A 21,368-nucleotide genomic window follows, 5' to 3' on the forward strand; every position below is an offset into this window, starting at 1 on the left:
AATAATGCTTTTTTTCATATTTTTTTTCAACTTGATTTAGGGGAAAGGTAGTAATAATTAATAATTATGTATTTTTTATGAATATATTTTTTTTATAAATTTAAAAATAGGACAATATATAACGATAATTTAATAATTCATTAAGAATCGTTTTTCTGCTTCACTAGATTTTACAAATATTAAAAATGCCGGTGTACCTCCTCGCACTATAAATCTGAAATTTTTTATTTTATAATTATTTGGGATTTTAATTTCCTTTATCTTTTCACACTTACCGCTCGTCCTGTAAGATTTTCCCTAGAGACTGACGGATGTCTACTTTATATAAAGAACATTTATCTTTACCCTCAAAATAAACATTTATATTCTGAAGAATATAACGTTTCTGTGAATCCCACTCAGGTGGTTCATTAAACAACTGTTCTAATTGTTCTATCAACCTGAATAAGCAAATTTATATGAAATAGTCTTTAATTTTTTAAATAATTTTAAATATTTATATTACATAAAATCATACAATGTATCTTCATGGAAATTTTGTATAAAATCTGTTTGTTTTGTTTCTGGATATAAAATCATAACTGGCCAAATAAGCTTATTTTGTGCATCCAAATGAACCCTATTCTGTGCTATTTGTGGTACTTGAGGTTCCAAGTCTTTTAAATCTGGATTTTTATTTTCTTCAATCAATTCTAAATTAATCCCATTTCTTTTTATTATATTTAATAATTCTTCTTCTTTTTTATTTAATTGCTTTTCTAATCTATCCTGTTTTCTTTTATCTCTTTTTAAACGATCCTATATACGATCCCAAATATTTAAATATGAATTATATCTATATATTATGTATATATAATATATAAAACATATATAATAATTATATATAATATATATATATATATAAATATTTTATCAAATTCATATAATATCATGATAATATCAAAATATGTCTTACTCTTGCAGCAACTGCTTGTGATTTTAAATGTAATATTATCTTATCAGTAGGAGATTCATCAAGTAACTGATCACAAAAATCAATACAATTATCATAATCTTTTATATGTAAACAACAAGTGGCAGCTCTATTTAAAGCTTTTGTATAATTTGATTTTAATTTCAGAGCTAACTTGCAATCATTTAAACTTGATCTGTAATTTAGATAAAAAATCATCTTAATATTGTAACAAATTAATATATCAAAGTATCTAATAACAGATCAAAATATACCTATAATTTTTTAACATAAAATGTGCAGCAGCTCTATTATTATAAAGTTGAGCCATTAAATCAATATCTTTGCATTTAGTTCTTATGCCTTCTGTATAACTCAGAATGGCTAATCTATACTTTTTATATTTAAAATTGAAATTTCCATCTTCTTTATAATTATTAGCAAGTTCTATAAAACACATGCAATTATATTACTATTAATATCTATATAAAATTTATATTAATAAATTATAATTAAAAGATAATTAAACTTTAAGAATAAATTAATTCAAACCCTCAGGCGTATTTTCATCTTCTCCATATTTGAGCTGTTGCAATCCTTCCATCAAGGGTGAAAGTTCTTCTCCAGGTTCTGGTACTTTTTTCATAAAAAATGGATGCTTTTCCATTTCTTGTTCCCATTGATCTTCTGGCCATCCTTCTGTATAACTTTTTTTTTCTAAATTACTTATATATTCATCGAGTTCATCATCTAATTTTGAAGCAAGTTTTAATCGTTCTTCATCAGTCCATTTCTTATTCTTTTCACTCATTTCTTCCATTGTTTAATAATTGTTTATTTCAATTTTATTTACTGATAATAAATAAATATGCACAAATATAAATATCTTTAAAAATATTTATTATAAATTATTTAAAATTATTTACTAAACGAAATAAATGTTATTAAGAGGAAAATATAACTACTTTGATTTCATGAACCATAACCTCCAAAGTTTCATACGTATATGTATCATTTCTAAATATTATAACATTACCGACAGAGTATGTTCTTCCATTTCTCTCAATGATGGCGTTACTAGTGTTCTCTCAAATATTTAAAAAAGTATTATGTTTTTGAGCATTTGTATATAAAATATTTTTACTATCTTTTAATGCTTTATAAAAAATTAAATTTATTTTAAATTAAACAAATTCTCAATGGATTCAAAAAACACAATTTCAACTGTGACAAAATGGCGCAAAACGCAAAGCAATTAGTATTTTAAAATTAAAAGTAGAACGAAAAAAGTATTGTTCGAATTTGTAGTCTCTTTGATTGTTAAATAATAATTAGAAATATTTAATAAATATTCCTTAATTTTGAAAAGAATAAGAAATAATCTTATATCATTATGAAATTCATTATTGAAATTATTATTCTTCATTTCGAATTGATTTGTACGAAATGAAAAAAGGAAGGGCGGGTAATCCTACAATAAAATCCGTATTGAAAGTTAGGGATGAGAAAAGCTAGAAGAGATACGTCGATGGGATAGTAGGGGTGGTTAAGGTTCGGACGTTTACGCAAACATTCGGGTTTTGGCCCCTTTGTGTTCGGCTAAGCAAGATGGCGCTCGGTGAAAGCTGGTCCACGATTGGTCGATGAGACCGCACCGCGAATCTCCCGAGAACAGTCGCTTCCACGGCCTCGGAGCGGGCGAGTTGTTGATCCCCTTGGAAAAAAGGAAAACACGCTCTCTTGTTGCGGCGACGAGTGTAATGGCCACCGTGGGCCTAGGATAGTAAAGGAGGTGGTTGGGATTCTTTGATCAAAACGCTGGCAATCAACAAACGACTTATTAGCTAGTTAAGATCAGTGAATTTAATTCGTGTGTGTCGAACTGCCGCTTTTTCATTTTGATCAGTGGCTTTTGTCCGGTGAAGAGTGCGTGTACATCAAGTAGTGCATCAGTGTACTTAATGTGTGCCAGCCATTGTCGAGCGTGCATCGTAGTGCCGGTCATCTAATCATCGACCACACTGGATAATATTGCTTATTCGTTTCGTCTATTGGATTCTACCTTTTTAATACACAACGCGTCAACGGTGAGTATTACAGCATAGTTAAATAAAATCATATCACAATATCGATGACCGTGCGTATACATCAGAAGAAAAACAAGTTTAACATTCACGATGTGTGTATATTGTGATTGTTTTGTTCTTTCCTCGTAAGAGAGAAATAGTTATTTATTGATATTTTCGTATAGAACTAGACGCACCCTCAACCTTTTCTATCGTATAATCTTTGCTCTATTATTTCATGATTTTAAGAAAAATTCTTATTCATTTATGGCTTGTAAAAATATGTTTCTGTTATTCAATCGTTCGCACATGTACGTTCTATCTTCCCATGGGGGAAAAGTCCATTTATTGTCATATGCAAGTAGTAATGAGAGTATGCGCGTTGCGAAGTACGATCAATTTCGGAAGATCTACCATCACGCTACAAAAGATGTCGCACCACCCTTTTCGTGCTAGTTTATTGTTGCTAAATGTTTTCGACTGATTTCTCGTTTATCTCAAAAAGTGTATTTCCTTTTTTCCTTCATACGTCATTCATCTATATATTCAAAATGTTCAGCTCGTATAAATAATATTAAATGTCAAATTGTCAATCTCAATGGAAATCAAAATGATTCGTTGATACATCTACATCTTAACGTCTTATTAATCATGTATTAAGGTCATTGTTTATATTTCGTTTCGATTATGTATACTGATAGAGTAAAAACAACTTTGCAATTACTTGTCAAAACATGTTAAACGAATAAAATGAGAGAATACAACGATTTCATCGTGTTATTAACTCTTTGTTTTTCAAGTGCATCTTTTCATTGTTTTTCCACTGATTACTAGTGGACAGGTGTATTCTTTTGCAAACAAGTGTACTCCATGATAATCTTATTTGGGTGAAAAGTATAAACGCGTTCTGCTAATCATAAATGACCCATTTCGCCACTTTAATAAGGATCATTCGAAATATTGCGAAATAATGTATCGCGAGTAGTAACAGGTGCCTTTATGCATCGCTCTTTTCCACTCTTTTTGCAAAGAAAAGCACGTGTCTCGCGTTTAGAACTAGAAAAATATTCATTCACGCCGTTATTATTAATTTATTAATGTAACGATCATATTGTTTTCTTTTTTGTTTTTTTAATTGCAAAATATTTGTACATGAATTTCTGCTGTTCTCTGATTTTAAAATTATCACATTCCCCGCGCGATCTAATTCCCTTTGCGCGTTTATATGTTTCGTGCTATGTAATACATGGCACTCGTAATATCGAAAGTAGAACGTTGGCACGTGTCGCTGATACGCGTTTCTTTCTTCATTTCATAATCGCGGCGAATTTTGTATCATACAAATTATCGATTTCGAACAGGGATGAATAATTTTTTTGAGCGGTGGTTTTTAATTAAATTTTGTTATTGAGCACAGATGTTTTCAGATACATTCAATTCTGAGAATTCTATTTGGAAAAAGTATTATTTTTTATATGTTAGTTAGAAAAATTGTTCTGTCAATAAATAGCGTGAAAAAAATAAATAGGTTATGTTATCGATGTATTATTGGAAGCCTATTCCTATATCGACGGCCTTTTATGAATGTCAAGAATAAGCTTATGTATAACGTGAAAATAGTCGATGAGATTTCAATGGAGATATTTATTTATACGAAGACAAATCAAGTTTTATTTATATATATATATATATATATATATATATACTTCCAATTGAAATAATATTTTAAGTTATATTATATATAATATCATTTAATAAATCATCAAATATTTTTTTTTAAATTAATCTTCCAAAAATACGATTACGAGATAATTTTAATATTATGATCTTTGGCAATGCTAAAAGTTATTTACAACGTTATTTACAAAAATCAAATAATACATCAGATTTAGGCTCTAAATATATAGAATGAAATCAACATTATCTCGAAAAATATTAAAAAGAAAAAATTGTAATAATATAATATTTAATCCTTTTCTTATTTATCATAATAAAAGTTGCAATTTAAATCGCTAATTAAATTATTAAATCAAATTTAATAAGTAATTATTAAAGAAAATGTGTTAAATGAAAAGACTAGCTGTCATCGATTGATTTGTACGAAGTACTTTGTGTTCGAGATGACGGGTCGCGCACGAAATGACGCTTGGAATACTTTCGACGAGATCCTCTCGTGAAATTCTTTTTGACGTTGATTGCGCGTATCCTATGCGTGTCAGCTTTAAATCTCGTTCGAAAGCCCGCTATTCGAGGCTTCGTTTCTTAAATCTCTTTGCGCTTCTAGTTGACAATCTATTAATCCGCCATGTTATATGCACATGAGAGCAATTAAACCAGAAGCCTATTGATATATAGTAATAAATTCGACGATAGAGATTAGCTCAAGCCACTAATAGTTGAGGATTTCTCGACGGCTAGCTTTGCGGTCAAGCATTCGTTGTTAAGTCTAGGAGTGTTCAGTGTGTATAGATGCGTTATGTTGTCTCTAAATCACGCGGTCGTAATAATGTATTACTGAAAGTAGCGCTTAATCCCGGGATGATTTGTGACGTTTATCGATAGAGCATTATAATACTTTTAATGGCTCTCCTGTCAGCTTGTAATTTATTACGTTATATAAAAACGGATGGAAAAAAGATAAAAAATATATATTTTTTAATCTTGTTAAATTTTTTTAATTGCAATATTATTCTACTTTTATAATTTTAAGATTTTATTTCATTTAATATTTATAATGCCAAGTAAAATATATAAAGATTTTACCAGAGATATTTCATCGGCAGGTGTACAAACAATTTCACCGACGGGTGCATCGATAGCGTTGTGAATATTAACTTTTTCTTTTTTTTCAATCGTATATCCGGATAATAACGATTAAACGGCGTTGGTCCGTTGTACGTTACGGTCTCGTAAATGTCATGCCCGACGATAAAAATTTTCTGTCGCGTTATACCTTCTCCTTTCGAGCCACTGACTGCATCACGGTATTTAAAAATTCGTGGCCGATAAACATATAAGCAAAACGAGAATAGAACATCTTCGTTGTAAGAAAAATATATCGCACAGTTGAATCTCGATAATTTAAACGTCTTAATAAGATTGTAATTTTGTTTATTCTTTTTTTGGCGCCGCTGCGGAAACTTTTATAAATCGAAATATATATTTTCTATAAATTATTTTATCTCGAATTCGAAGAAATTCTTTGTAAATTGAAATTTATTTTTATAAGTGAAATTTGCAACATCGGTAAAATGAAAATATCTAAATAAAAGGAAGGATTTTCTTTCGAGAAGTGTGATTATCGTTATAGATAATGTTATAAAGATATTTTATAAATACGTTAAAGAATACCTATGAATTAACGATGTTTTATTAAATTCTCCATATATATTTAAAATATTTAACATTTACATTAAGATATATTAATAATATAAATAGAAATAATTGACACGGATTAATATAGTTTTTCAATAAAACTCATTTATTTTTATGAGCCCTAATAATAATTAATAAAAACTCTAATTATTTCTATTTTAACGATATATCAAACTATCAATCAAGATATCGATAACATATATCTATAATCGATAATCGCAATACTATATCGATGGTTGATTGACTTGAAATTTAAAGGGAATAAAGATAAATCTCTATTTTAGCTTCGAATATTTATTCATTTTCGAAATATTAATAAAAAATCCTTTGATACTGTGCATTTAATATTGTCTATTCAGATGCTACTAATGTAACCATAATGGTTTATTAATCATACAATATAATATAAGATTAATATTAAATTATTATTGTAATTTCAATTATTTCCATCGTCCAGAGATTATTTTATATTACATTATTTTATTTTCGCATTCCCTCCAATCTTGTTGTGGATAGATATTAAGTGTGCTGATTTTTCTTTTTCATACATTGAATGCTGGCTACGATATGTTTACAAAAACATCAGATAATCAACGGTCTCATACATACTGACTCATACGTATTGACATACATAATACTGATCGTGAATGCATATGAATAAACAGTATTTAATGCGTAATATTGAAAGAATTTTATTAATATCTGAAAAATTAAAATAACTATTGAAGTTAAAAGTAATTACATATTTATAAATTTTTCTTTCACAGTATAAAACATTAACATTTGCACTTTGTGATCAAATTTTCATTTATTTGTCCAATGACTTTGATATAATTGAAATTTCCGTAATTCGACGATGTTAGTACTATTTTTGAGATTCCAGATATCGAAATATATATACTTAGATGTATAAAATCTAGCAAAAAAAAAAAAAAAGAAAAATTCATTTCTTCATCGTGTTTCATAGCACGGTGTGTTGTATGTTGTGTGTTGAGGCAGAAGGGGAAGAGGAAACATCACCGTTTAACTCGTTGAAATCCGACTATGTTTAATGAGACGTCAAGAATTTGATGCGAGTTTCGAAGGTACGATAAAGAGAAAGGGAGAGAGAAATATACACCGCGGGGCGGTCTTTATAAAGACAGCCTTTATATTTGACCGGTCGGAAATTCAGTGAGCATGTGGCAACGTCGGATATATCCCTCTCTGTGTTTCTTTCTCCCTCGGGTCGAGGCTCGATTCGTTGGCCACGCATCTTTTTCCAGCAGCGACGAACCGGCGGTCGGCCATCGCGTTGTGTACCCATAGCAGAAAGTTTCTTCTACCTTTGCCACGCCACCACCTTACACCCCATCCACCATATTCTTTTATTTTATTATTTGACCCGACCTCCGACGAGTTAGGCTGTTGCCTTCGCCTCTACAGTCTTGTTCACTCTCTTTTCTCTAACTTGTTCTTTCTCTCTGTCTTTCGCTCAACTGTAGCCTCTTGCCCCCACCACCTGTACCTTTCTCTTCGAAGCGATTCGCTTCGCGACTAACGAAGAAACTGGAATCACGTTGGATACGAAGAAGATCCTCGTACGAAGAAGAGAAATCTCTTCGTTGCATTTCTTCCCGAATCTTCTCTTCGTATTTTTGGATTTTTATCTAGTGCAGCAGAGTGTGCATATTAGGAATTAGTTTAGCCTAAATTTTTCCAAGAGTCAAATGAGTATTTTTTCATCATTTTCTATTTTATGCTGGACGCGTTATCGATACTTGCAGCGAGAGGCGCGCATATTAAAACTTGACGAGACTCGCCAGGAATCCAGGAAGAGACGCTGTGAAGCACCAGCGGTTCTGGGGGAAAGGGAATCATACGTAGCCGACTATACGGAGGGAAACTTTTCATAATGTAGGATCCGTTTAGAAATTTTTCAATCGTGCTCGCTGATATCGTGAACTTTGCATTCCTCACATTTTTCATGGGTAGCCGGATCATATGGAATAATATTGACTCACCTGAAGTAACCTTTTGCATTCTTGCATTTTTATATAATATTTGGTATTACGTGCACGTGTAATTGAAAGTGATATTATCCTCTTTTTTTTTTTTTTTTTTTTTTCAATTTTTTAATTCCCACGATAACGCACCCTTGTTTGAGTCATAGTATCGCGCGTTATCAACTGTGGGTGATAATGCATGTGAGCTTTTACATTTTTTCCTGTTTTTTTTTTTTTTTTTTCCATTTTTTATTTGAAATTTTTATCAGATTATGATAGAATGTTAGAGGTTTTATTTTAACTTTAATCGGATTTAAAATATATCGAATTAGGATTATCATAAATCTTGAATAAATAAAATAAACTTTAAATTTTTAGTTAAAATATTTAAATTGAATTATATACATCGAAATATTGAGTTTATTATTATGGAGATGCAGTTCTTCCTTATTTGATATCACGCGAAATGAAAAATTTTTAATAGATTCCGGAAAAAAACCGACACTCATATACAAATTAATTCACGTGAATTTTTTCTTTAATTTCTTTGTTCAATCTCCATCCTCTCTTTCTCCAAAGAATTGCGTTAATTCGTATAAACCGCAATGATATCAATGGCAGATAAATCGAAATCGCAGATAACATAATTGTCAACAATAACAAAATTACAAATATATTTCTATCGATATGGATTATTCGAAAATCAATCATTGTTTTAATATGCAACATATACAAATGACTCTCACGAAACTTCTGGCCTGTTGCCATGCTTTCTCGCACAGAAACGCACGCAATCGGTTAAATGTTAATTAACATCCTGACCTTTAGCCGATCGTTCACGTATAATTGCAAGGATGATAATCTCCGATACTCGGCTGACTAACGGCCGTTAATATTTTAACGCACTTTTCCTCCTGTCCTATCTCTCTTGATCGTTTTTGCCTCGAGAGAAATTCTCTGGCTATGCCCGTAGCCAGATGATTCGTTTGGGTGGGAGAAGAAAGTAATGGTGGTTTAAAAAAAAAAAAAAAAAAAAACTTTTAGTTCTCGCGAGTTATCCAAAACTATCCAGCGCTCTATCGTTTCTCGATTCTCACGAGAGAGGGCTACGCCGTTCTATCGCTTCTATTCGATTCCTTCTAGCACAGCAATTAGAAAACACGTAAACGAGTTTTCGGTACGTTAATCCCAAAGAACGTATGTAATTCCAAGCCGCTGGTGCATCCTGGTGTATCCCTATTCCCCCTTACTTTCCTCGCTTCGTGTTGCCGCTGTTGAATGACCCTATGGACTTACGCTCACAGACGCGCAATCATATATATAGCTGTGTACTTATATACACGTGCAGGGCTTATCGAATAGAGGAGACCGGTTGTTAGAAGTTTAATAGAACGGTGGAGAAAGCACGTGCGTCGCTTCACTGTTTTCCCTGTATGTAACGCGTGCAACAGAGTAGACGTTTTACAAAATATTTTACATAATTATGACAGAGTTATTAACATTCTTTTATTATATCATATTCTCGAATAATTTGATACAAGAAAAGGAATGAGAAAGATAATATCATTTTGTGACAAATAGCGACGACTCAGCGTGAAAGTGAATCGTAAATATTGAAATATTTTTGTCGATTGTTTTTACAAAATGCGCTTATGTATGCTATTGTTACGTTATTTCAGTATACTATTCTCACGGCTCTATTATTCCAGGAATGAGCTTAGAACACGATATTACCATATAATGCACAATTACCTACAAATCTGTATTACCCTGTATAAATTTCTTTCGAGAAAAAAAGATTCTTTATTGTTTTTGCTTATGATTTAACGTAACACGCACGACGAGTAGGTGTCCATAATTCATATTCAGCCTTATGATATTATAAAATCAGAATTATTTTTATTAATTCCTCCTTACTGCAAGATATTCATCTATAAATGCATATATTTTACACGCATGCACGTGTACAAATGCAATTTATAATTATGACCAATTATAAAATATATTCTCTCACGTTTTATTGTACAAATCTATCATTGATTCCAAATACGACGATTTCTATAGTTCCAAGTTTCATTCTATCGGGATGACGTGTCGCAAGAATCGATCGAGCACGTATGATCGATATGCATAAACGATCTCTTTTTGTAAAAAATTCATTCGAATCTAGCGGCGCTCCTGGCGGCGTTGTATTATGGAAATCAGTGGAATCGGAGTGCCGAGTATGCAAGACACGTGAATTAAACACGTAATACTCCGCAGTGTGCACCTGTCGCGCATGCAAATCACTTAAGCCGCTGAGCCTGCTCCTGGCCGGTTTCCGAGCTTTTTCGTAAGCGATGCATATCACTGCGCGCACGTTGCGCTCTCGATTGTAAATGCGCGTTCTTTGCGCGCGCCCATGCGACTTTTACACCTTCCCCTTTCGTTCTAGGCTTTACCTCTTTAGATCTCTATTTTATTCTATTTTTCACGCGCGCATGCGTTGCGTACGCGCATGCGTACATCTTTATTACTCTGGATTTTTAAACTCATTTCTATTTCTATCTTTTTCTGCCTGTTCTTGTTGTACTTTTTTGTTTTTTAATTTTTCATCTTGCTTCTTCTTCTTTTTTTTTTTTTTTCCTTCCTCTTGTAACTTTCTCTCCGTCTCTTCTTTTCTTTCCCTCATAAATTTCTCACATTCTTACCATTTTCTTTCTTACCATCAGTACGTAACCAGCCTTGCAAGCATACTTATATACGTCAATGATTAGATACAATCAGTTACGCTTTCTTTTTACTCGTGCATGTTTCTTCGTCGTTTCTTCGATTTGATTATTCTAGAATATTTCTCGATCGAGATATATATATCTATTTAAGCTAATATTTAGCGAAATTTATATTATGTATACATTTTTCCTTGCAATTCGACTAACGATTACGCAAATATAATTTCATATTCGTCGTTATTATTATCCACCGTTGAATATTAATCATCAGAAGATCTTGCTTCCTGATAAATTACCCTGTAACTGGCGTTCGCCTTCTTCCGCCGTCTTCTGTGCCCGAGATATTATTCACTGCGTTTTCTCGTTCGAAGAAAATAGGTTTCAGCTGCGTGAGGTAGGTCAGTCAAGCTTCCTGTAAACACGATGAATAATTCAAATTGCACTAAGCATATACCGTGAATAATCTTCAAAGACAATATTAGATAAATTTCGATCAATGATGCTGGATTACTTTTGATTGATTGTAAAATTCAATGATATTTGAGTCTGGTTTTAAAGATTGCTTACTTTTCGAGGTTTCCACGAGTTGAGTCGTATGTTTGAGTTAAGTTTGAGTTAAGTCTCAGTTTAATTAGGTTAAATTTAAATAATAGTCTTTGCTAATCGCACAGTAAAGAATTCGTAGATTATTATCTTATAAGATTACAAATTTCTGGGATTCGCAAGTCGCAATTTTTCTAAAATTTTAAAATATACTCGAAATAAGATTAATTAAGATCAATATCAAAAATTCTGTGTTGAATATTTTTCAAAAAAACTGTTTAAACAACAATTTAAACAATATTTGAACAAAGAGCTTAATAAATAAAAGAAGGGAAACTCATTGTGAAAAATATTATACCCCTCGCTCAGAACTTCGAAAGTTAATTACGTAAATATTATCGCTGTTGATATAATAATATTGATTTTCTGAAAATCGCAACATATTTTTAAAAAATATTTTCACATGCTTTCAACAACGGTGAAAGAAAAGAAAAAGAAGAAGAAAAAAAAAAAATGCGAAATTCGCCAAAAATGCATTTTCATAGTATTTCGAACTTCCGACATATTCGAAAATGGATCAGTTATGACGTACAGAAGAGGAGGTATGTTTAAAGGATATTTGTTGTTACATCGGTAGCTGACAGCGTTATCGGAATTAGGCAACCGATGATTCACGTTCCATCATGAAATACAAACAGCAGTATTGAAATAACGACACGTCCATCCTCTGTTCATCGCTCGGCGGCTATCTTGACCAACTTATTTGCATACCAGGCGGGCTAAACCGGTCGAAGCCATCGCCACAGCTGAATTTACACTTAAAGGGGCTGCAAGAATTACCGCTTGACAAATTTCTTAGAAAATTGTCTCGCACACACCAGGTCACCCGGCCACTCATGATGCTAATTTATGTGTGGCGGAAGCATCGTTGTACCGCGTGTATAACCTGGTGCACGTGTGCGTGCGACGTACCATACGCGTAACGCATATTCTCGAAAGACGGGATTAGTAGGCTCTCGAGCATAATTCAACGTTGAATGTGACAATATTCATGGAAATGTGGCTTTTCATCGTTTCACGTATACTTGGAAGAGAGAAAATTGGAAATTCAAAATAAGCTTGCCGGATGATAAACCGATTGTCTTCACTGTAGGGTTTCAATTAGCATCGTATTCAAAGTTTGTTTAATTTCCATTTGCGAGTATACTAATTCAGTATATATAGATTTCTGATCTATGTGTCTTTAAGAAAAAAAAAAAAGAAAGAAAGAAAGAAAGGAAAAATACTTGTTGAGGAATGAGGAATTTTATCGATTATTTAAACATTCATTTCATTATTTTTCATAACATTCGCTTTAAGTATAATTCTTTCTTTATGGTTGCAGCGATTTTCTAGAAAGATCACGTATTTCAAAGAATATATCTGTATATCTAATATATTTAGCCTATACACATAGGGGATAAAAATTTGAAAAATATTACGTGAGATAAAATAAATCACAATATTTAAATTTTTTTCATATTTTTCATTTTGTGTAAATTTTTCAAGGTTATTTTTTTTTTTTTTTTTCCACAAGATTTATAGATTAGAATGTAGTTGAAGTTCAAGTTTTTTGAAATATACAGAGAAGAAATTCGTATGAACAAAGAAATAGTGACAAGCATGTTTATATCTTGTAAATAGAATAGAGAGTAATGAACACTGTACTCTGGTCTGTTTAAATAACTTCTGCTTTTTACGCGACATTTTTTAGAATCGTCGCCATGCAGCTGGGTTGAATTTACTTTCATGATAATGTTATATTTTTGAAATGAAAAAGGAACCTTCATCTTTACTTTGTAACTTTAAAAAGTAAAATTAATTCAACTCTTTCTATTGATTTGTGATTAAAAAAAGAAAGAAAAAAAAATCGAAGAAGAAGGAATGAATAAAACAATTACTATTAAATTAAATGGAAAGAAAGAGGCTTACAATAATGTTAAATCTTTTAAAACTCGTTTAAATATATAAACTTTCTAAATTAATTTCGTGAAAATAAGGAATATATCGCAGGAGCTTTATCCTTGACAAACGCGAAGAAACGGTAAAGCTCTCGATGTATCCGTGTAGTATAAGTATTTCAACACAGATGGCAATCTTGTTTAACATCCACTCGTGAGATTACGTGAGAATTACTTTTTCGTGAACAGTATAAAATATGAATACATATTTGTTATAGCTAAAATTGTACGATACTTTTACATGAAATTATATTCTCTCGCGATTCTTTCTAATCTCTTTCGTTTAATTAAAATTATATTACGAGACCAATAGATAGAAATATCTATTACATTAATTGTTAATTAGCAAACAAAGAAGTTATTATCATGCACAATTAATTTATATATATATATTTCCATTGAAAATAAAATTTTAATTGTTGAATTGCTCATTCCATTCTATCATTTATCTTTTTCAACGCTCCATTGTTTGTTCGAGAGATAATACTATAGATATACTGTGAAAAATGATTTTAACATCATTTGTTCAATTATTATCTAAAAGTTTTTCGACAATGTGCACAAATATAGGAGCTTTATAAATTACAAATATACTAGATCAATATCTTTGTCAATTGGGATTGCCAATCATATTCGGTGTATAAAGACTATTGATGCACTGCGGTGGTCAAACCAATCTCAACGATTCGCTCAAACATATCGACACACGTTCAAAATAGGCAAATATCTTTACGAACATGCCACGATCGAATACGATCAAATAATTTTGAAAATTCTTCTTCTTGTAGATTCGATTCGGCTATCATAATGGCTGACAAGATGGCGCACAATTTGATATGTCATTTCACTTCGATACGTTCGAGAATAGCTTTTTAGAATATACGACACCTATACTATAGAAAAATTCATAATGTGTACACGTGTAAGACCAAGCAGCTTAGCCTCACCTGCCGTCCATTTGTCACATCCCAAATTGCATTACGCGCCACGTCAAATTTCTATAATAAAACGACCCTAAGATGCTATTGACTGTACCCCTGTGGTCGTTTAACGTGTCGACGTTCCGTTTTCCGCTTTACATCTCTCTAGTTCTGTGAAATCTTCTCTTTTTCTCTCTCATACCCAGATACCCTCCATGCATTCTCTCCGTATGTTTCTTCGACCATATGGTTCACGGCCCTACATTCTCCTGTTGTGTTCATTCATAATGCACACAGCCTTAAAAGTTGAACGCGTTAAACCATGTGCTCGGTGAAACTCGAACAGGCAGTTTCAAAGGCGCGTGTGTACTGACCGGTTGAAAATTTTAAAAGCGACCTCTCACCTGGCGGCGCCACTAGCGAGACTCATTCGATCCGACTCCATGGGGACTAATTTGTATACAGTAAGATAGTAACTTGGAGGTTACTCGACCGATGAGTTTTATATATGCTCAAATATGCAGCCAAGCCGCGTTACACGGTATTATTTCAGTGTATAAGAATTGTGTTGCACGGATGCACTTTGCTTTTACTGTAACGTTTATTCCGGATCGTAATACTGTTAGACGGTTTACGGTTCTATTGTATTCGCGAAATGTACAGTGAATCGGTAGTTGGTTCAGAAAAGTGTATAAATGGCGTTTGTTCCCACAATTCTATCTATTGTTTGTTTATAAATAAATAAAAACACGCAAAATAAAATCCAACAACGAGCATCATCCATCGATCTCGCGCGAGATCCTGTACAAAAGATGTACTGTTCCCAATTTTCATTGTGGTTTTCTCGTTACTGATATGTAGATATCTTCGTTTATTTTTCAAATGGAATTTTAAACAGTACAGTAAAGAGGAGAATACATAAAACATTAGCTTCTTCAATCGGTAGCACCAATGGACGCGTACTCAAGTATCCAAGTATGTAAATGTTATCTTCCTTCCGTGAGGCTATAAGCACGCCTGGCACGGTAAGTCATAAATTCGTGGAAACTCTCAGGAAATCTGTGTCAGGAGTTAGGAACTAATCCCCGGTTGCGCTTTAGGGACGAGTCAACGACAAGAACGTCGAGTGCGCGGAAGCCAAATGCGTTTTAGGCAAAAACGAAGTTAAGATAGCGTAGGTAAGCCAGGCCTGGTAAGATTATGTCGTCAGCCAAGACTCTTCCTGTCGTCGGCCTGGCCTGACAAAGGGAAACCATTCCGAAATACCGATAGAGAAAATTTTTCGGGCATACTACCTAGCAGAAATTTTGAAAAGAACATGGATCTGGAAGACAGCCTGTGAAGGCAGCAGGTAAATACGACCAGGATACGGCCAGTAGCATGCTCTATTGTGAATTAGCCCAGTCCATCTGTGCCATCTGGTAATGGCTGGGATCACTATGGCGTATTTCTCGTTCGTTGTGGAGGGGGAAAGAAGGTTCACGGCGTCCAAAGTAAACTAACTACCGTTCTGCAGTGTCGTTATTCCAACAGTGTTATTGTTCATCTTTTCAATTTTCGTGGGGTAAAAGTTTGTCGTAGAAGACTCTATTTCTTTGTGTTGTCGCGTATTCTTAGTATTAGGAGCAATAAAGGATGGATTAAGATGGAATTTCTAATGACATCATAATATTATAGGTTATTTTTCTGGTTGTGAGGTTATAGGTGGCACCTTCGTAACAAAAGGAATATCGTGTCAGTTAAGGATAGAAGATTAAAATAGGAAAAGGAACACAGGTAAAGCTATATAGAATAGCTATATATAACATTTTAATACGAATTAATAATAGAAATACGAAAAAATAGGAATACGAAAGCATATATTGTTCGTGTTTAATCAGCTTCTAAATCTATATATGTAATATATATGACAAAAAATTCAAAAAACTTTGAATATAATTCAAAATCCAGAACTTTTAGAACTCTTTTTTTAAAAATTTTATGCGTTATATTTTATGTATTATATTCGAAGTTGAGATTCGAATGTCCATCATTACTTGCGCATGCGCACATGAACTAACGGCCACGATATATACAAAATGAAGATAGAGAAATTTGCACACATCTATAAATCGAATTGAAGCTTTCAGAGATTTTCAGTATTAATACTATAATTGGCTTGATATAGCGAAGTTGTTACAGTTCTCGAGAGTCTCTCGCATATGTCTGTCGATAATCATTACACATTCATACGGCAATTGAAAAGTGCAGGAAAGTCTGATACGATAGGTTATGTACGTTATGGTCGTCGACCGGAGTTGCCACATCGTCGGAACAATCATGCTTTTAACGTATAAATAAATACATAAGATATATATTTATAGATGTAATGTCATTGTACGCCAATTTTTCTTTTCTCGTTCCCGCAGATAGAAATACTGGCAATACAGATATCTCAAAAGAGAAATGTCGATAAAAAATGATATAAAATAGAGTGTTGCACGATTTCAAGTAATTTATATGAAAAAGTATATCTCTATCGATAAACAAGTCAAATACAGGTTTCGCCATATCATTAGTAATCGATTTCTTGTCCACCTTGATACTTTACGTAACTATAATTGAAACGGTTAAATTCTTTTTTTCTTTTTTTTTGTAATAAAAGTGAAAAGGTTTCTAGCTACTGATATTTAAATTGTACTTTTATATTAATCTTAATTATATTCTTCAAGAGATTTTAACAATTTTCGTTTTATTTAAAATAATTTTAATTTAAGAAAAAATTACATATATTATTGTTCCGACGAGATTAATGAAATATTTGTGATAGATTTGTTTCAATAACTTGGACTAATTTTATAAATTACCCGTGCAGATATCGGCTCCCGATATTCCATTATATTTCCATTGAATGGTGGACCAATATCGAATCAAGATTGAAACAAAGATATCTATGTTTTCTCGATGATAGTATTTTCGAGACGAGATTAAAGTTATCGGAATAATTGAGCACGGTATCGATATCCTCGATGATCGCTTCGGCATCCTCCGTGGAAAGACCAGACAAGTCGCACGGTAGTCATCGTCAACTAACATCAACAATTCCGAGACGATCGAATGACGAGCATCGTTATGCATCATCGTCGTGACTTCATCGAACAAATACTCGCTCACGAAACGAAGTAGGACTGCACGCTCGAGATTGAATAAAGAAAACTTGACATTTATCAAAACATGATTTCAGAATTCCTAATGAATTTTGACTCGTTGGCTCAACAGTGATGAATGGCTCGTTCTTTCGATTCGTTGGATTAGCTGGAAGTAATATGACGTTATCGAAGAGAGAGAGAAAGACGTATGGAGGGGGTCCCCACCAGCAGTTGCTTATTATGCGCAGGGGAAGTTGAATTCGCCCCTTGCGAGATACGAGAAATGAGCTAATGAGCGTATAATGCGCATTGAATCGTGATCATTGCACCTAGTGTGTTACAATCATCGAGTGTGTGTGTGTGTCGGGGTCATAAACATCCGTGGAAAATACGTGGAGTTCTCCGGCGGAGTCGAGTCCATTTAGGGTATACACTGTCGTGGCTAAGGGTAAAGTAAAGCCTCTCTATCTGTGTCTCTTTCCCTCTCTATGAGCGCACGCACCAACTAGTCTTTTTCTTCTCTCTCTCTCTCTCTATCCGTCTCTGTCTCTGATTCTGTCTCTGTCTCTCTCTAGAGCGTCAATCCATTCCCTTCCAGCAAGTCTCTGCCTCGCGTCGCTTTGATCTTAGATACCTCACGTGCATCGGAATCTTTCTCTGCACAGACGCATTCTGTCTGGCGTCTGTGAATTTCAAAGCACGGTATTGTAGCTACATAATAGTGTTTCATCTCTGTATTACCGATACCATAGTTCACTTGCCACTTGATCAGGGTAAATGAGATTGTGTCGATAATGTCTAGAAAACATACAGGATTTGACAAGTGTGTTGTGCTACAATTTGTCGATTAATACACACGAAAATGAATATATATATATATATATATATATATATATATATATATATATATATATATATATATATATACGTGAAATTTCTAATTTATATTTGCCGTGGTTAATTCAATTTTTATTTCTACATATTGCATTATAGGGGAATATTTGTTAAAGATTTTTCGAAACGATAAATTTATTACCCCTGTCCCCCCTTCGATTTTGTTTACGTTAAAATATGTTATACAATGTTTCGACCTTATTAGAAGAAAACATCATTGTGCAGAGAAAAAAGCAAAAGAAAAAAAATGTTCAAAGAGAGGAAACTCGATTATCCGTGAATGCATAGCAATATTTCTCGCTAGCTGGCGGGAGTAAAGCGGTTTGATTGTAGGGAAGTGGGAAAGCAAAAGAGAGAAATCGATTATGTTCGTGTAAAGGTTATATATCGGTGAACGAGAAGAGGTTGCCTCCTGGAATGTATTTCGATTGCATTCATAGGCTTTTTTCTAACCGGTCTAACCACCACGGAATTTAATGATAAATGATAAGCTGCACGTCGAAAGAAATCGTCGTGAGTTGCCAAGAAATATTACAACGTTGAGTCACGTCTTAGGAACGTTCGTCGTACGTTCTTCGCATGAAAGCTGTGAAGAAGTGGCCAAGGCTGAGTGCAAATATTTCGAAGTGGATAATGAGCGAGAAAAGATGAACTTTACGTTCTCTTTGTTACGTGGATATATCGGGAATAAAGAAACGAATAACATGGTTTAAAAATTGGACGCTAGCACTAGTTTGTGATTGGAACGTTGAATTTAAAGTTGTTCTACTAGAATAGGATGTCGAAACTGCTAAATTTAAAGCTGTTTCACTTGTATGTTCCAATAGTTTTGATGTACACTATATCTCTAATCTAATTTTTTTTGTTTTTTAAAGTTTTTCACAAAGTTTTTTAAGAAAGCTTTATTGTATTCCTATAAACTTTATTATTATTTTCCTTCAATATATTTTCAAGTCTCAAAAATTTAAAAAAGTTCAATTAGGAATTTGTTGAAATGGATATTCTATAAAATATTTTAATACAATATAAAACTCTATAAGTGTACGTATGAATTTTATAAAATAATTCAATGTAATATTAAATTTCTGATATAGAAATATAAAAAAAAAAATATAGAAATAAATATGAGAATGTAATTATTAATAATTGTTCAAATTGTTGATAGAGTAAATTTTTTTCATTATCTGGTAATTTTATCTTTTGATTTTTCATTTTTTTTTTCTCTTTTTTTTTTATTTATTTTTTTTTTTTTTATAAATAATGCAACCGTTCATATTTCACAAGGTAATACAAACGAATCGAAATTTTTTTTCCACCTGCATATTTTTAAATGATACATTTTTAGTACCATGTTTCGTGATAAAAAAAAAAAAATAATTGATTTCACCGAAGCACAATATTTTTCAAGTTTCATCAAAATTGATTGCCGTTTGGTTCGTTAAATTTTTCAGTCCCACATATTTTTATCATCTGCGTATTAATTCTATAAATGATTTATATATATATATATATATATATATATATATATATATATATACATATTCACAACATTGACAAATCAATATCTCAATTTGTGCACAAAAAACTTTCGGAACTCGGAGATAACCTTCGCGATAGATAGACAATTTATCGAGAGTAATTTTCTCGGAGAAATTAGAATTGACCACTGGTTAAAAATTAATTGGTTCGAAAGCCACAGAGACCGCTACTATCAATTTTATTGAAATAGATTCAATATATTCATTTTTATTTGTTTCTTTTTTTTCTTCGTCCTTATTATTTTTGCTGAAATAAAAAAATCATTCGGGTTTTAATATCAACGCAAGTGTGTGCAAAAATAGGATTGTGTGATGAAAAATCAAATATCGAAAATATAGCACTTATTCTTAACGAAGTTTTGCATCACGCCTGCCCTCTTTGTTTGTTATTTTGTACTTTTCCACAAGTCTATCCAAGCGAGCACTCTCGCACTTTGTTTCCCGTATTTGAGTTAAACGGATTACACTTGTAAGCAACAACCTTAGAATTGTTAGAAATATTTGAAATGGGAAATGCGAATTTAACGAAGCATTTATTTATATATAATATATGGATTCATCGCGTTGATGATTATAAATATATATTTAATATAAAGTGTAAAATTGTAAGTCTTTATTTGATATTATTCTAGTAGAATGAAAAAGTTAGGTTAGAAAGAAGGAAAAGAGATACAGAAATTTTGTTAAGGAAATTGACACAATTTATGATTCTCTCACAATTATATGTAATATATCATTAAAAATATACTTAATAGTTTGACTGTAATGTGTTTGAAGGTTATATAATTTAATATTTCATTAAATTTAACTTAGATTCGTAATAATAACAGATTTAATTTTTAATAATATATTATACATTATCATTATTTTTTAATGAATGTTATTATGTAGATAATTATATTAGAAAATGTTATAAATATTCGATGATTTAGTCAAATATATGAATAATGTTAAAAGTTTTTTTTTTTTTTTAAGTTAAGATTTTATATCAAAGAATTTAAGAAATTTACTAGAGCAATTCGTTAATTGTATGAAAACTGACCTAAAATGCTAATCAACTTGTTCATAACCAAAAATTGCATGTAATCATGCAAACTGTTCAAAGTAATTTTTTTTTTTTTATAATTAATAACACAGCAATAATTTTATTAACATATTTGAGTAAAATTTAAATATTCAATTAATTCTACACGAACAGCAAATAATAACTCAAATTTTAAAGTTTAAATCGTATGACGTTGAATAAAAGATAATTA

General features: G+C 32.0%; 2 protein-coding genes across 3 annotated transcripts in view; one reads left to right on the top strand and one right to left on the bottom strand.

Moving 5' to 3' along the window:
• Positions 1 to 69: 69 nt before the first annotated feature.
• On the bottom strand, positions 70 to 1,975 carry Dpit47 (DNA polymerase interacting tpr containing protein of 47kD). Its single transcript, XM_086912991.1, has 6 exons — positions 1,505 to 1,975; positions 1,228 to 1,399; positions 956 to 1,148; positions 518 to 798; positions 276 to 440; positions 70 to 214 (listed from the first exon to the last, which is right to left on the bottom strand). The coding sequence occupies exons 1-6, from the start codon at positions 1,770 to 1,772 to the stop codon at positions 130 to 132; spliced, it is 1,164 nt and encodes a 387-aa protein (XP_086769117.1). The 5' UTR covers positions 1,773 to 1,975; the 3' UTR covers positions 70 to 129.
• Positions 1,976 to 2,610: 635 nt separating this feature from the next.
• Positions 2,611 to 21,368, top strand: part of LOC100866035 (uncharacterized) — a 100,827-nt gene continuing 82,069 nt past the window's right edge. Inside the window, exon 1 of one of the 2 annotated variants that reach the window (XM_086912857.1) lies at positions 2,611 to 3,039. The gene's annotated coding sequence lies outside the window, so the exon portion shown is untranslated. Of the gene's footprint in view, positions 3,040 to 17,986; positions 18,129 to 21,368 lie in introns of those variants that run through there. The other variant, XM_003693624.4, reaches the window with a different exon arrangement.

The sequence above is a fragment of the Apis florea genome, unplaced genomic scaffold (assembly GCF_048593485.1).
Source record: "Apis florea isolate Af1SG1 unplaced genomic scaffold, ASM4859348v1 contig_3493_pilon, whole genome shotgun sequence".
Taxonomy (NCBI): Eukaryota; Metazoa; Arthropoda; class Insecta; order Hymenoptera; family Apidae; genus Apis; species Apis florea.

Excerpts from the sequence above, each read along its gene's own strand:
- Dpit47 (XM_086912991.1), bottom strand. The coding sequence starts at position 1,772 with ATGGAAGAAATGAGTGAAAAGAATAAGAAATGGACTGATGAAGAACGA. Across the intron at positions 1,149-1,227 it reads TTTATGTTAAAAAATTATAG|ATCAAGTTTAAATGATTGCA; the intron begins GTATATTTTGAT and ends TCTAAATTACAG. Across the intron at positions 441-517 it reads AATTTCCATGAAGATACATT|GTTGATAGAACAATTAGAAC; the intron begins GTATGATTTTAT and ends TTGCTTATTCAG.